This window comes from Podarcis vaucheri (assembly GCF_965113315.1).
Source record: "Podarcis vaucheri genome assembly, chromosome: 9".
In the NCBI taxonomy this organism is placed as follows: Eukaryota; Metazoa; Chordata; class Lepidosauria; order Squamata; family Lacertidae; genus Podarcis; species Podarcis vaucheri.
Window position 1 is genome coordinate 5,396,158 of NC_138767.1, and position 16,725 is coordinate 5,412,882.

A 16,725-nucleotide genomic window follows, 5' to 3' on the forward strand; every position below is an offset into this window, starting at 1 on the left:
TCTTCTCCATTTGCGAGTGAAAGAAAAGGGTAGAAGCACATGCGAATGCTACACTCAAGGAGAAAACATACCAGGCAAAGCAATGCATTCTTGATTCCGACCTTCCCACTGACAGTTCTGATCCATGCTGCAGCTCTTACAGCTCGTCTTCTTGTTACAGTAAAATGCAGGGTTATCCTTGGGGCAATTTTCAAACGCAGCAATGGGAGTCTAACAGAGACAGCAAAGAGGTACACTTTTTGCTTCACAACAAACACAAGATGAATCAACAATTCTGCTAAAGAGACAACAGGGTAGATCTAGCCACGAACACACTCCCTTGTGGGGCTCCAAAGCCAGCAGAGTTATCTAAACGTCAGAAATCCCATTCATCCTCCCAGCTTTGAAACCATTCCAGGCTTGGGGTTCATTAGAAGTTCCAGATCAGTTTCATCCGTTTTGTCACAGATCGTCCCGCTGAATAAGAGTTTTGGGCAATGCATTCAAAGTGTGCCTCCCAGGTGGTGACAGCCAAAGGTTTTGAAAACGTTCAGGAAGCAACAGGGCTTTTTAAAGGTGGCTAACTGCATTCCCAAAACACTTTGGGGCCCATATACTTTTTTCAGTGACTAAAAAGCAAGTTCTTCAGCTGTTGGGACCAAAAAAAGGAAAGAGGGAAAAGGGGGTGCTGAGGGTCAGGGTGTATGAAGAAAGCTTTCCAAATGCAGCTAAATCAAACAACCTGGCAAAGTAGCAGCCATGTGACCTTATTCCTCATTGCTTAGCTCTGCTTTTGTTAACCTACTGCCTCTAGCTGTTTTTGACACTGGGTCCAGCCAGCACAGCTGTCCAAAGAAGCCACTTCCACCCACTCCAGGACCTTCCAGGCCCAAAAATATGATGTTACCCAACAACATGAGCTAACAGTGTGACGCAGCAGCAAAAAAAAAAAAAAAAAAAAAACCCAACCCTAATGCTATTCTAGGTGGCATCAACAGAAGTATAGTGTCCGGATCAAGGGAAGTCATAGTCCCACTCTATTCTGCCTTGGTCAGACGGCACCTGGAGTACTGTGGCCACAATTCTGGCAAACTGGAACATGTGCAAAGGGTGGCAACAAATATGATCAAAGGTCTTGAAACCAAGCCTTATGAGGAACGGTTGAAGGAGCTGGGTATGTTAAGCCTGGATGAGAGGAGACTGAGAGGAGATATGATAGCCATCTTCAAATATCTAAAGGGATGCCGCATGGAAGATGGAATAAGCTTTTTTTCCCCTGCTCTGGAGGGTAGAACTCGAACCCATGGCTTCAGGTTACAAAAAAGGAGATTCCGATTAAGGATCAGGAAGAAGTTTCTGACAGTAAGAGCTGTTTGATGATGGGGCGGACTCCCTCGGGAGGTGGTGGACTCTCCTTCATTGGACGTTTTAAAGCAGAGATTAGATGGCCATCTGTCATGGATGCTTTAGCCGAGATTCTTGCATTGCAGGCAGTTGGACTAGATGACTCTCGGTATCCCAGTGCTACAGTTCTATGATTCTATGACTCAGAGGTCTTGTCTGCACCACACCCCATTGCATGTAGTCCTCACTGTCCCTATGCCATAGGAACCAGAGGCATCTCAACTGGAAAATGGCCCTTTAAAAAACACAAACAGGTCCTCAGAGGAAGATGGGCTGACAGAAGGTCTGGACCCACCAGCCTTCATAAGGCCTCGGCATGCCACTGAGACAACAGCCCTTTTCATAGAATCATAGAATCATAGAGTTGGAAGAGACCACAAGGGCCATCGAGTCCAACCCCCTGCCAAGCAGGAAACACCATCAGAGCACTCCTGACATATGGTTGTCAAGCCTCTGCTTAAAGACCTCCAAAGTAGGAGACTCCACCACACTCCTTGGCAGCAAATTCCACTATCGAACAGCTCTTACTGTCAGGAAGTTCTTCCTAATGTTTAGGTGGAATCTTCTTTCTTGTAGTTTGGATCCATTGCTCCGTGTCCGCTTCTCTGGAGCAGCAGAAAACAACCTTTCTCCCTCCTCTATGTGACATCCTTTTATATATTTGAACATGGCTATCATATCACCCCTTAACCTCCTCTTCTCTAGGCTAAACATGCCCAGCTCCCTTAGCCGTTCCTCATAAGGCATCGTTTCCAGGCCTTGGACCATTTTGGTTGCCCTCCTCTGGACACGTTCCAGTTTGTCAGTGTCCTTCTTGAATTGTGGTGCCCAGAACTGGACACAGTACTCCAGGTGAGGTCTGACCAGAGCAGAATACAGTGGCACTATTACTTCCCTTGATCTAGATGCTATACTCCTATTGAGGCAGCCAAGAATTGCATTGGCTTTTTTAGCTGCAGCGTCACACTGTTGGCTCATGTCAAGTTTGTGGTCAACCAAGACTCTTAGATCCTTTTCCTGCAAGCTCCAGCTAGCACTTGTCACACTGATCTGTCCATGGTCCTGACAATCTGTGGTTAGCCTTCCTGCTGCAAGGGGTGCATTGATCTGGGCCCACAGCACAGCACTGACATTCATTTATCCCAACCCTGACCTATGCATGTGAACCTGAGCACTGTATAGAATGCCAAAGAACTGAACATCAAAAACGAAAATCCCCTAACGCAGCGGTTCTCAACCTGTGGGTCCCCAGATGTTGTTGGACTACAACTCCCATCATCCCTGAGCTCTCACCTTGCTAGCTAGTGGTGATGGGAGTTGTAGTCCAACAACATCTGGAGACCGACAGGTTGAGAAAGTCTGCCCTAACTAAAAAGGATACAAGGGCATAGGGAGGGTGAGGACGAATTAGGGACTATACTATTTTATTGTAGTAACATGAAAAACCTAATATGCTATAGATAAGAAAGAAAGACAAGCAGAGCCTTGGAAGCATCAAATCAAAACAAGACAAGACAAAGGTAGGTTTTCAGTGACGGGGTGGGGGGAGATTGTTGTTTGCACCCTGCAATGCTTCTCAGTGTGTGTGACTTGTATGATTAGGTATAAAAAATAGAAGCATTTTGGCAGAGTATACACAACCCTTTTGCTTCTCCCCACTCTCTCTTCTAGGATGTTCATTAGTGAGCCACCAAGAACAATTGAAGCAGCCCACCCAGAGCTACGAATTGCAACTGCTTGGCAAAGTCAGGTGCAGTTGCTGACATGCACTTTCTTGGCAGCAGACATAAGGGGGGGGGGGAGAGGAAGCAGAAACCGTTACCTGGTCTTCTGAGCAGTTGCTGTTCCTTGACACACACTGGTCGGTGCACCAATGGCACCGGTTTGTGTTGGACGTGCAGCTGTAGCAGTCTGTTATCTGATCGCATTTGTCATGGTCCACAGCTAGTAAGGAAAAGGAAAGACCTGCATGACCAAACAGGGGCATTTCCTAGCCGTCTCAAAAGGTCTACTTGCCCACCGCAATTCGGACACAAGCAACAGGTGTTGTTATTTAATTAAATTTGCAGGCCGCCCTTCATCCATAAATCTCAGGGCAGTTCACAGCATAAAAATACTAGGTAAAAACACAAAATGCATAACAACTACAAAAACAAAACAATAACCCATCCTTGTCACTCGGCTATTCCATGTCAGACTGTAGCTCAGGAATTTCATATGAATGAATGTTCCTTTATATACATAAAAGGATACTCCACATTGTAATTCACCATGCACATTAATTATTATTTTTTTCAAAATATAGAGGAGCAGCTCTAAAATTCAATGAAGGGGAGCAAGAGGGGTGAGCCATGGGAAAATATGCATTTACTTCAAATGCACCCATGCAGCTTAGTTGCAGAAGGCAGGCAGTACAGTGGTACCTCGGGTTACAGACGCTTCACGTTACAGACTCCACTAACCCAGAAATAGTACCTTGGGTTAAGAACTTTGCTTCAGGAAGAGAACAGAAATCGCGCAGCAGCGGCGCGGCGGCAGGCCCCATTAGCTAAAGTGGTGCTTCATGTTAAGAACAGTTTCAGGTTAAGAACGGACCTCCAAAACAAATTACGTTCTCAACCCGAGGTACCACTGTAACTGCATCTCTGACCACTGTCCGTGCTGGCTGAGCAGGACAAGCATAGCTGTTCAGTGATATTTGAAGGGCACCCCCTACATTTTTCAACCCCAAACCCATTCCCCAACGCTACCAAACAGCCAGTGGAAACATCCCAAGCCGAAGGCAGTGTCCAGTATGCCAGAGTAATAAAACCCATAGGATCTGTCTTCAACACCTACCTGTCCAGCAAGGGCATTCCTCAGCAGCTTTTTGCTCTTGCTGCTCTGTGGCCAGTTCCCACGGGAGGCACTGAAGGGTGGAGCTGTTCCACACGCAGCGGAGCCCGGGGCCTGCCCCCGAGCAAGAGGTTGCATTGCTGTAGGCTTCGCAGCTTTCCGGGGTGTATTTCACAATGTCGCTCAACAGCAGGCTGTTAAAACCTCCAAATATATACATATTGCTAACAAAGGAAGGAAAGGAGAGATCAATGGCTTGTTCTTTCCTTCAAAAGGGAGACCGTGTGAGACACTTCTAACCGGCTGATCCACGCACGGAAGCCGTGTTTGAAGATTCGTCTCAAACACTAGGCTCGTTTCCAATTAAAGCGCTCCCATTCCATGAGAAGTTGCCTGGTTGTTCAGGAACCCTTTGTAGGGCTGTTCACTGTTACTGCAGGCACTGGACCACTTGCAGCCCACTAGCCTTGTCAAGCAGGTAGCAAGCCCACAGGTGCAGTTGGGCTGCACTTAGCTTGGTGGGTTGCAAGTCGGCTTCCATAAAAGTAACACTTCTACAGAGTTCACCACTATCAGAGGGTAGCCAAGCAGCTCTTTATGGCACAAGAATCTAATATAAGCACTAGAAGCCACCCAGAGTAGCTGGGGAAACCCAGCCAAATGGATGGGCCATAAATAATAAAGCTGTTGTTGTTGCATTGCAACACTAAAAGAGTAAAGAGAGAGGCAGAAGGACTAATAGGAAGTACTTAGTTCTACATGCTGTGTGTTCGTGCAACTGATTGTGCAAGTCAGGTGTAGGGAACCTCAAGCCCTCCAGATGTTGCACTGGCAATGCTCACTGGGGTTGATGAGAGCAACATCTGGAAGTCCAAAGGTTCCCTGGCATAAGTACATGGTCTGGTATGCAGTTCTTCAATGGGCATGCAAGAATCTTAGGTGTTTTTAAAAACCTACATCCAGTCTTCTTGGCTACTGAGAAGTTTGGGGAAGTTGCAGCTGGGGCTAGTGGACATCTCGGAAGCAGAAGGGCGAAGTCATGATGCTCATGGCTTCAGTACTCTGAATAATGGGCAGGCAAACTAAGGCCCGGGGGCCGGATGTGGCCCAATCGCCTTCTAAATCTGGCCCGCAGACGGTCAGGGATTCAGCGTGTTTTTACATGAGTAGAATGTGTCCTTTTATTTAAAATGCATCTCTGGGCTATTTGTGGGGCATAGGAATTCGTTCTTTTTTTCTTTTTCTTTCTTTCATTCTTTCAAAATATAGTCCGGCCCCCCACAAGGTCTGAGGGACAGTGGACTGGCCCCTGCTGAAAAAGCTTCCTGATCCCTGCTCTAAATTATCTCAAGTATCTCTTGGTTCATCTCTTCCCCATCTCCACAATTGTTTCCTGACCCTGATCTATGCAGGCCACCCACAAGCCAGCTTCCATGTGCTTCCAGTCCTCCAGCCTGGGTCAAAAACTCTAAAGCCACACTGAGCAATCTGTGGCCTTTCAGGTGCTGATGGACTACAATTTCCATCATTCTTGCAAATGGCCCTGCTGGCTGGGGCTGATGGAAGTTGGGAGGCCAACGTCATCTGGAGGGCCACAGGTCCACCTGTCCCTGCCCTGAATCTCTGGCCTATGTGGATGCAAAACTTGCATAATATACTCTGACTGAAGGTCTGCTTCCCCCACTCGCCAACGCAGAAATATTGTGATGTGCAAAGTGCACAGAGCTCTTAATAACTCTGCTGAGATTCACCTGCACACAAAGGAGGCCAGAGTTTCACAAAAACAGACTTTTTAAGTGAACCTAAGAAGTGTGAAAATTGTTTCTCTGGGTGTTTTAAGACAAAAGAGAAAACTGTGGCGGTACAGATTAAGTGACGGATGGCTGAAGTCAAGTGCGGTGCAGTAGATACAAAACAGAGTTCACAAAAGGGCCAGCAGTAACACAGAGGAGCAGGGAAACGGGTTTTCGCCCAGGAGAAGATTTAAGGCGGAGGCTCTCAGAAAGGCGATAAAACCATGTTGTTATGATAGGAGGTACATTAGCCAGCGAATGGGGTGGAAAAGCTGAGTTGGAAACTGTTGTTCAAAGCAAGGATGGAGGCAAAACTCAATGAGCTAAACAGTCATGTTTCAAAACTAGTAAAAGTACTTCTCCTCAATTAACCCATGGAGCTCATTACCACAGGAAGGTAATAGTACGGCAGCTAGCATAAAACCGGCAATAAAGAACAAAAGGGGTGGGGGAAGTTTCAAGCCCACCACAAAAGGTAATGTGTACTCTATACACATTAACACAACTGAGTGTAAGGTTGGGGAAGCATCCATGTTGTCATTTGCATACAGTGTGTTAATCTGCTGGGAATCTGGGAGCAAGAGCCAGCAGCTAAAATATTGGCCCTATCACTAAATTTGACAATCCACAAGCACCATGGATGCTGTTGCAATAGGAAAAGTCACTTGCTTTAATTAGCCTTCAGACAAATGGCGGTCCCCTCTTTGTGATAACAGGTATGGGCACCTGAATTGACATGGGCAACAGAGCAAAGCAGGATCGCCCCATGTATCCAAGGTATCCAAATTTGTTTTGGGGAAGGGGGGGGGGAATGGTCATTTGTCTAAAAGACAAAATTAAATTTTTCTTATACGCGACGTCTGCAGCAAGAATCCTGGGGGCTAAGTATTGGAAAGGGAATCAGTTACCCACTAGGGGAGAGTTGTGTTATGAAAGCTTTCAGAATTAGCCAAATTGACAGATATAATAAGACAAAAACCAAAAAGTGAAGTGAAAAAGGAATGGGAGTGTCTAAATGAATACTTTAAAAGCCAAGGTTCGAGGACAGAAATCTGGCTTAGTCTGGAATAACCTTGTGAAGTGAAAGGATAAGAAAGAGGGATTTATATCTAGATGCTAGGATAGAGGTGATCAGGAAAACAGGAAGACACAATGAGAGATAAAGGAGGTGCTGAGGGATTGGTGGAAGTCAATGTTTGTTTTTCTTTTTAGTGTTTATATTATTAACTTGTAAGATATGGATTTGTTTTGTTTTTGTTTTTTTGAATGTTGGTTTTTGTGTTTTGTGTATTGTTATTTTTCGATATTTTTGTGTTGTTGCATGGAAAATACTAATAAAATTTATAAAAAAAATAAAAAGGTAAAGGAGGGAGCATGCAAGTACAAAGGCTCCATCCTTGCTGCCACATGGCTCCCTCTGCCCTCCCACCTATTGAGGACAAACACTTGAATCAAGGAGCCTGCTGCGCTCCTCCAGGCTCCCCACAGCAGACGTTTATCCTGAACAACAGGGGAAGGGCAAAAGTCGGAGCCCCACAGCCCCTCTGTGCTTGCGATGCCCCTTCATCGGAGGAACAACAGAATAGGGCTAACGGTTTGGGCACGAGTGGCAGCACTGTGCAGCCGTCACAAGCAGCTGATGCGAGTTCAGAGGTCCTGGTCGTGCAAGCAGGAGCGCCTTCAGCCATGACCTGGCGTGGTCGGGAACAGGAGTGCAGGACGAAACCCCGGCTCCCCTTTCTCCCCACACCCACAAGGACCCAAGCCATTTTGCCCTCTTACTTGTTGCTCAGCACAGCAGAGTGTCCAAATCTGTTGACGTCGTGAGGGAGGTCAGGTTGAGGCAGCACGGACCAACAATCGCAAGCTGGAATTAAGCAAGCCTCATTTCAGAGCAGTTCCTTCTGGTACATTAGCTGGCATTTTAGGTGGAACGGCTTTTTTTTGCATTATTCCAAAAGCAATTCAAATGACAACACGGGACGTTCATTAGCTATTCCAAAGAGCAGATAAGTGCTAAAGCGTTTCAGGAGACACATCCAGCCCAATCCCCGGTGCAATTTCTTAAGGAGACCCCAAACAAGATGAGGGTATATGTAGCTGCCATTATTTTCACCACTTGCCTCATTAACTGGTATGGCAGAACCAACCTTGTGTTGTCTGCAACCAAGTACCTGCTCTGTATGGCCGGAAGAAGAAAGTCTAACCTGTGCAAAAGGTGTTTTAGGGCTGGACGGTATTATTAAATCCCCGGGTGGGGTCTGATTATCTTTTGCAACTAGATAAATTACTCCCCCACCACACACACAAATGAATGTCACAAGTAGCTAAGAGGGGTCCCTGTTCTTTCACTGGTTATTGGGTGAGTGGGCTCAAATCCATTTAGAATACTTTCTGCTTGCCATGGCTTTAAGGCAAGGAGGAGAGCAGAGCAAATCAAACCACCTCTTCCTTCCTCTCTCCAAGCTGTCCTAATACCCCCTTTCACATCTGCTTAGATTATTCCCACACAAATACACACTTACCTTGGACGAAACTACAAAAAGTAAAGTACTTGAACCAAAAGAAAGAAAGAAAAGGGCATCAGCCCATAAGGTTTAGCAAACATACTATCTTTAGGCTAATGCCTCAAAGGGCTTCCTGTCTAGAATATCATGTCTTTCCCTTCCAGTGGTTCAAAATCTTTGGGGTCAAAAGCAACATTGCACCAGCCACAAACGTCCAGCCGTTTAAATCCTTTGCAGAAATCAAGAAATTGTCTGTAATAATGAGGAATAATGCAGGAAAATGTGGAAGGAGGGGGAGGTTAAAACTGTTCAAAATAGAGTGGTACCTCGGGTTACAGACGCTGCAGGTTTCAGACTCCGCTAACTCAGAAATAGTTCCTCGGGTTAAGAACTTTGCTTCAGGATGAGAACAGAAATTGTGCTGCAGTGGCGTGGCGGCAGTGGGAGGCCCCATTAGCTAAAGTGGTACTTCAGGTTAAGAACAGTTTCAGGTTAAGAACAGACCTCCAGAACGAATTAAGTTCTTAATCTGAGGTACTACTGTAAAGGTAAAGGTAAAGGGACCTCTGACCATTAGGTCCAGTCATGGCTGACTCTGGGATTGCGACGCTCATCTCGCTATATGGCCGAGGAAGCTGGCATTTGTCCGCAGACAGCTTCCGGGTCATGTGGCCAGCATGACTAAGCTGCTTCTGGCTGACCAGAACAGCGCACAGAACTGCTGTTTACCTTCCCGCCGGAGCAGTACCTATTTATCTACTTGCACTTTGATGTGCTTTTGAACTGCTAGGTTGGCAGGAGCTGGGACTGAGCAATCGGAGCTCACCCCGCCGCGGGGATTCGAACTGCCAACCTTCTGATTGGCAAGTCCTAGGCTCTGTGGTTTAACCCACAGCGCCACCCGCATCCCTGAGGTACCACTGTACTGAATCTTAAAAAAACACAAAAAAGCCACCAAGGTCTGAGGCAGCTGCCATGAGAGGACCAGGGTATGTGGTCTAATCTTAAAATGTATCTACCCAGGTCAGCTCTAAGGTAATGAGTCAGGGTGTGACCAGGAGAGATACTCACCCACCCACAACAACTCAAGAAGGCTTTTAAGTGGTTCTGGCGATTGCTCCTCTTTACTTACACACACACAAACTGTTTCACACGCACTACTTCCAGGAGAGGTGGAAGCACAAAAGTTTGCAATAAGGAGAATTTTTAAAAGTTCTACCACCAGAGGCTTCACTATCTATATTACCATGCGTACCAAAGGCAGATGGCTGGCCAATGGGGGGGGGAAGAGGGAGGAAAGCTGGATCTCAAGAGACAGGCATTGATGCCTTGGCTAAAACAACATATGGCCTTTGTTAATGCTTCAACTCCAACGGCACAACTGGCTTCTGTGGGTGCAACAGAGCTCCTTCTTCCTCTTCCTCTTCCCCTTCCTCTCCTGTCCCATCTAGCAGGTTCAGGAGGCGCACAGCAGGAAGAGAGGAAATGGAATCCCTGTTGCACCACTAGAGCTACACATGAGGAGGAGCACTGTATGCAACCCACATTTTCCAACCCAGCCAGTTGCTTCTCATAATACAAATGAACCACAACCAGGTGCCTCGCCCTAACAGATTATCTGTTGTCCACTTCCTGGCTGTCCTGCCCTGCTACTTCCAAGCCTCCATCCTCCTCAGCCTACGCCTACCCCTCCCATCGGGGCAGCAACCGATCCTATTTCTTCCCCTTTACACCCCCACATTACTGGTTATCCAGACTTAAAACTTCCCTGTAGTCAGTACTGCACCAGAATGTATTGCAGTGCATGAAAAGAAGGCACCAGCAAATGGGACAACGCATGCTACATTAGCTGAAATCATTAGAGCTCTGGCAACTTTGAATAGTTCAGGATGAGGCTTTGGCATTCAGGGATGGAACCCTAATACAGTTTGGACTAATGGCCCCTCGCCCTGCGGGATGCTTTAATTGCCAGCAGAGGTTTCACTGATTTATTCTCTCTCTCTTTCCAAAAAAAAGTTCGGTGCGAGAGCATTTGATTTTTTCGCTGATCTGTTTAATGGGCACATGTGCCGTTCCAGTTTTTCAAGGCAGATCTAAGGGAAAGCGAGCCAGAAAGTTCAATGGTATTTTTGATCCAGGAGGCTGAGAGCTGCGAAGCCAAGGAACATATTTTTGTAGATTAGGAGGAGCACTTGAAGTGCTTCGACTCTGTTGCCTTCTCCTTCTTTCACTGGGAACCAAGTAGAGAAAAAGCTAATGGTTTTGAGATTACCAAGAATTATTGCCCTGCTGACTTTGAACTAAGCCAACTTTTGAATTCCACCTCAGATCCACAAGAATGTATCAGTTTGTGTGCGCACGCACACATGCACTGTGAAAGAGGTTTGTGTTCTCGTAAAACGTAAGCCCGTACACAGGGAAATGGTTGCCAGGATTTCAGTGCATGCCAAGAGAAGAGGGAGACACAGCAACTGCATTATCGTGAAGGGCTTTTGATAGCTTCAGAGAGCTATGGAAGATGCAGGGGGGGGCGCGTAAGGCAAGAAGATGGACGTTAAGTTATTGCACAGAAAAGAAAAATATATTGCTGCGCTACAACATGTGGGCAAAAACGAATCATTCCAGAAATCCAGGAATTATGGTGAGGCTTCCATAAAAACTTAAATAGGGTATTAAGAGATGATCTAGATTTTATTCTTCAGTGTGCAAACTGATCCCCATCTTGCCTAAAGAAAAACAGCATCCATGTTATAGTTTTGTTAAATGCTGCCCTCTCCTGGCTTTTCCAAGTTCGGCTGCTTAATCAAATTGGGTCCCTGATACATGGGAGCGTCTCCCAGCAAGGCACATTCAAGCAACCACAGATGCGCATGGCCTTTGAAACAAGAGCTTGGCCTGCTTCTCCACATGACCACTTCGACCCCATGTGTGCTGGACAATCCAGCATCCCCCACAACTGTGTTGTCTCTAGCCATGCATCCTATTCCTGGGATTATGGAACAACATTTGAAATGCACATGTTATCAGCAGGACAGATAAATAATGCGCACTCCCCTTGCAACAGACTGAGGGCTGCTCACATTCCAAAGCAGCAAAAACCTGGGCACAGTTCATCTTAACTGTGCATATTCTATTTCTCCCCCCACCTCACCCCCAGCTACAAGCTGCTGCAAAAGCAAAGTTTGGAGCAAAGAGAAATTTCCCCATGGCAGGAGCCCGGTGGCGACTCGACGTTGCACACACGGCTGATCACAGCAGCGCTGGCTGCCATCTGCATGGGGAACTTGAGATCATGAAAACCAGAACCGTCTGCTACCATTTTCGGGCAGCCCTGCCTCCATTTTGCCCCGAGATATTCCGGGGACAGAGCCACGTGCAGAACTTTGGCACAGCTGCGCCACAGGGAACTCTGCTGGAGGCTTCCCTGGGGAATCTGTTTGCAGTATAAATACCTAAGTTAGTATAAATACCTAACTCAAGCTTTGTGAGTCAAAGCTCAGAGGCTGAGCACCACTGTCCCCCCTACAGTGAGTGAGCCAGAGGGGGCAGGCAATGACCCTCAGTGGCGTAGTGTGGGGGGTGCAGGGGGGGCCGGCCGCACCGGGCGCAACATCTGGGGGTTAGGATTAGGGGGCGCAAATCCACGGGTTAGGGGGCGCAAATTACTTGCCTTGCCCCGGGTGCTGACAACCCACGCTACGCCACTGATGACCCTTCAGCGTTAACTGCAATCAGGTAACCCAAAAGCATCTAATGTTTTCAATTGTTGCTTTTTTAAAAAAGCATGCTATCTTGAATGTTGACAGATCAGCTTTCACGAATAACAGGGGTTTTTGTCTGCTTACTTGAACTGCTAAATGAGACTTACCTAGATCATAGGCCATGAAATCTGAAGAAAAGCACTTGGCGCCGTGGCTCATGGAAGTGTCATTGTGGGTGTTTCCTCCAAACACCAGCATGGTCCCACTAATGATCACAGCAGAATGCAGGTATCGGGAGAACTTGCTGTCTCTGAGAATTGTCCTGTGGACATATAACAAGAAGTGGAATTTCAAAGGCTGCCACACCCTAAAAGCTCCAAGTGTCTTCTAAAAGAAGAGCGGAGGCAGCTATGGCTGAAAACAAGCCACGGGAATGGAGTACAATTATTTCAGAGGCAGCGCAGAAAAGATCCAGGGTCCAAGGCATCAAGGCCAAACACAGAGGTTGAAAACCCTCTGAGTGCCATAGCACCTATAAAGGTTTTTTCTGGTGCCTCTGGGCAGACGCCCAAGACTCTGAGCTTTCATTTCTAATTTTGGTTGTACCACACACCACACGGCAGTCTTTCTGTGTTATGCCATGCCCTCCCCCCTTCAAAATAGTAGCTATTTTATGGCTGGCGCTTCCCAGCACTATCCCACAATTCAAAATGTCCCCACCGATCCATAAAGGTTGGCAGCCCCTGCTTGCGACAAAAATTCAAACAGCAAACCCAAAAGGTACGTGGGGAACAAGCCACATTTTCAAATACTGATAACAAATGCGTAAATGCAACACAATGTAGAAAAACCAAAATCAGGAATAAAAATACAAGCAATAAAATAAGTAAAATCGCCATCACACGCAGCCAGCATACAGCCCCCCACTGACCCACTGCTTGCCCAGGCCCTTGCTAATAAAAGATGCTCTTTTTTGCCATAGGGAGAGAAAGGAGAAAGCATCTGCGAGCTCATCAACTATGTGCTTCCTTCAGAGCTCTTCTCTTGAATAGGAAAGAGAATGTGTTGATCCAAGATTCTCGGCATTAATAAGTTATAGAGACCCTTGGGTGGGGGAAAGGCGTGGAATGACAGAGTGACAAACTTGCCCTGTACTGTTGACTTTCTGGCAAAATCTACTTCTAAGTGCATAATTTGCACAGAGACTGGTGTCAGAGCAAATTAGACATCATGATGGCAGATCCACTTGTCATAATCAGATCCTCACCAAGTCCCTGTGTGGGTAAGGTGGGGGCTGCTAAACAGTTTTCCCCCTCATGATTTCCCCACTGAAACGGCATCCCAACGTTTTTTCCCACCAGCCAGGGCTCTGAAACTAAGAGCAGTTCCCACCAGGAGTAGGTCAGCTGGGGGAATATGTTTTGGGGAAAGTGGGCAGACAAGCAGGGGCAGAATTCAGCCTTCTCTCGCCCCCATCCCCTTAAGGAATCTGCTTTTCAAGGGTCTGTGGCTAGTTGGACCCTGATTTGTAGGAAAATTTTACCTTTTCCTACAAATGAGCAGGGAGCGGGGATCTGTCTAAATAAAAATATGCCTATGTCCCTTGGTGTTGCCAATTTAACTGCACAACCCTTGCATAATTTAAAGAGAACCTATCGACTCACTTAAACGTGGTCTGCTAGTTAAAACAAAAACTATAAAATATGCATTTCCCATAGTCCTCCCTTTGCCTTCAGCCAAATATCTTAATTAACTCAATCAATCTCCAAAGCCCTTCCTAGCCACTGTGTGCAGTGGTCCTCCAAGTATGTGACATTTATTCAAGATATGGTTGACATATTCATCACTGCTTCCACGTAGGAAGCTGCCATGTACAGCGTCAAAGTGTGGGTCCGTTTAGCTCAGGATGGTTTACACTGACTGTTTACAGCAGAGGTCGGCAAACTAAGGCCTGTGGGCTGGATCAGGCCCAATTGCCTTCAGGATCCGGCCCACGAACTTTCTGTGGATCGGCATGGGGATTCTGTTCATTCGGGCTGTGCCATTTTTTCCCCTGTGCCATTCCATTTCCCCCCCCCTCTCCCTCACACACACCACAGCGGCGCCTCCTCCCTCCCTCCTCTTGCCTTCTCCCCGCCCTGCCTAGAGGAGGAAGGGGGCTGGGCCGAGCCGGATGAGCGCCATTTTAAGCAGCCCCTCTCTGGAGCCAGCCCTTTCGCGCCGCTCATCTTCCCTCCGCCATTGCTGCCCCCGCCCTGGTACTCCTGTGGGCCAGAGAGGAGAGTGGACAAGCTCGCTCTGCCTACCCACGAGAAGCAGTGGCGGCAGCGGCAGTGGTGGTGGCCGCCACTGGGAAGGTAAGAGCAGTGGCTGGGGCTGAGGGTGGGGAGGAGGACTATTTTCCCCCCCCTCGCCTTTTCTTCCAGCTCCTACCCCCAGTGCTGTTTCTCCGGCCCACCACAAGGTCTGAGGGACAGTGGATCGGTCCGCAGCTAAAAAAAATTTCCGACCCCTGGTTTACAGGCTTACAGACAGGGAATCTCTATCAGCTCTACCAGGGATTGAACCGGGGAGCGTCTGCATGCAAGGCAAGATGCTCTACCACTGAGCTATGGCCCTCTCCACATGGTCTCACAGGGGGTAGAGCAAGGGCTCTTTCAAACATCCAAAAAGACTGCTAAATGGTCAAAATGGATTCAGTTTTTTTGCTGGGAGCCAGTGTGGTATAGTGGTTAAGAGCGGTAGACTCGTAATCTGGGGAACCGGGTTCGCTTCCCCGCTCCTCCACATGCAGCTGCTGGGTGACCTTGGGCCAGTCACACTTCTCTGAAGTCTCTCAGCCCCACTCACCTCACAGAGTGTTTGTTGTGGGGGAGGAAGAGAAAGGAGAATGTGAGCCACTTTGAGACTCCTTAGAGTAGTGATAAAGCGGGATATCAATGTCAGGAAAAAGCAGCAATGCAAAAGCCAGCTGCAGGTGGCTGGAATGCAAAACAGGATGTTGATGTCTGGAACTGTACTAGTGGAAAAAGGGGGCAGTCTATTCTCTGTACTGAGCACCGGATGTTAGCTCAGAGTGTCATCTGACCTGTACTGGAAGTACAGGGGTGGAGTCGTGTCTCTACTGCTGGAGTCTGGAGAGTGCGGACACGTTTCTATGTACTGCTGAAATGACAGGAATAAAGACATGTAAATAGACTCCTGTCTGTCTCTTTTCCCCTCCCTGGGGGAAAGCAGGGAGGAGGGAGGAGGGTGTGTTCTTCTCACGTTTGAGGAGGATCGCCGATTTATGGCCTTGCCTGTAATCCTGCCGGGAGACGCAGACGGGAAGGTCAACAAGTATCTCAGCAGATTGCCTGGAGTGAGGCCAGTTACCTCTGACTGCGTGCTAAGAATACTGACAATCAAATCCAAACTCTTATTATTATTATTATTTCTGCAGGGGTAGGCAACACAGTGTCCTCCAGGTTATTTGCAACTACCATTCCCATCAGCACCAGATGCAATTGCTAGTGGACGGAAATGATGGGAATTGTAGCTTTGGAGGGCAACCTGTTGGCTGACCCTGTACTACAGAAACATCTCCCCAACATTTCAAGTTTTTAAGATCGACTTACAGTAGAATCCAGCATCAGCTAGAGTGTTGGGACTCATTAGGTAGCCGCAGAAGGCTGCAAATTTCAAAGTGAAAATAGATTTGAAATATACCTACCACCTGCCCTTGTTGATTTCATACTGGTATAAATCGTCTGTTAGTCTGTATTTGTTGGCACTGAACGCCTTGTAACCTCCGTGAGCGTAGATGGACTTGGTGTTTGGATCATACACACTGCTGTGGCCATAGCCTCCTTGAACTAAGGCTCCCGTTGTTTGCAGAATATTCCATGTATTTGTGGCTGAGAGAGAATGAAAGACAGATATGAATGTGCCCTGCTTCATCGGCAGGTGTCATATGTTCCAGCTCAATCACTACTAACAGCAGGGATCATCCTCTTTACAGAAATCCTCCCTATTATCAAATAAGAAAGCCCCTCCGGTTCACAGCTACTTTCAGCAGACGTTCACTGGCTGTGGAATCCTTCAGGGTCTGGCCATAGATGTTTCCCAGAAACAAATAAGAAAAGCAATTTAAGCTGGCTTACATACTGGCAAGCTGAAACTGAACTTTAATTTATACATTACAATGATATAGGCTGTGTACATAATTTAAAATTGCTACCTAACCCAACGCCAGGGGATATGAATTGTCAGGAATTTGATTTAAAAATGAGAGCAGGACCACTACCCCATCACAAGCTACAAATACCCAACTCAGAAGGATTTACAATCGACATCAGATCAACAAAGCTGAGATTGCCCAGGGGGTGGCTGGCGGGTGGGGAGAAGGGAACAGAACTTGAAAAGGCACATGAGCATCAAGGATCTGGGAAGGAAGAGGGAAGTGATGGAGGAAATGAACACAAGGTAAGGTAGAAACCGTGAAATTTTGTGGGTATTTGAAAAAGA

The 16,725-nt window shown here is 47.2% G+C and overlaps 1 protein-coding gene across 1 annotated transcript in view; it reads right to left on the reverse strand.

Annotated features, from left to right (window-relative positions):
* The window catches only part of ATRN (attractin), a 167,603-nt gene that overhangs the window by 80,983 nt on the left and 69,895 nt on the right, over nt 1-16,725 (reverse strand). Inside the window, 6 exon segments of the mRNA XM_082236278.1 lie at nt 72-210; nt 3,206-3,327; nt 4,222-4,442; nt 7,794-7,878; nt 12,387-12,541; nt 15,932-16,115. Of these exon segments, the coding sequence (XP_082092404.1) occupies nt 72-210; nt 3,206-3,327; nt 4,222-4,442; nt 7,794-7,878; nt 12,387-12,541; nt 15,932-16,115 (906 nt within the window).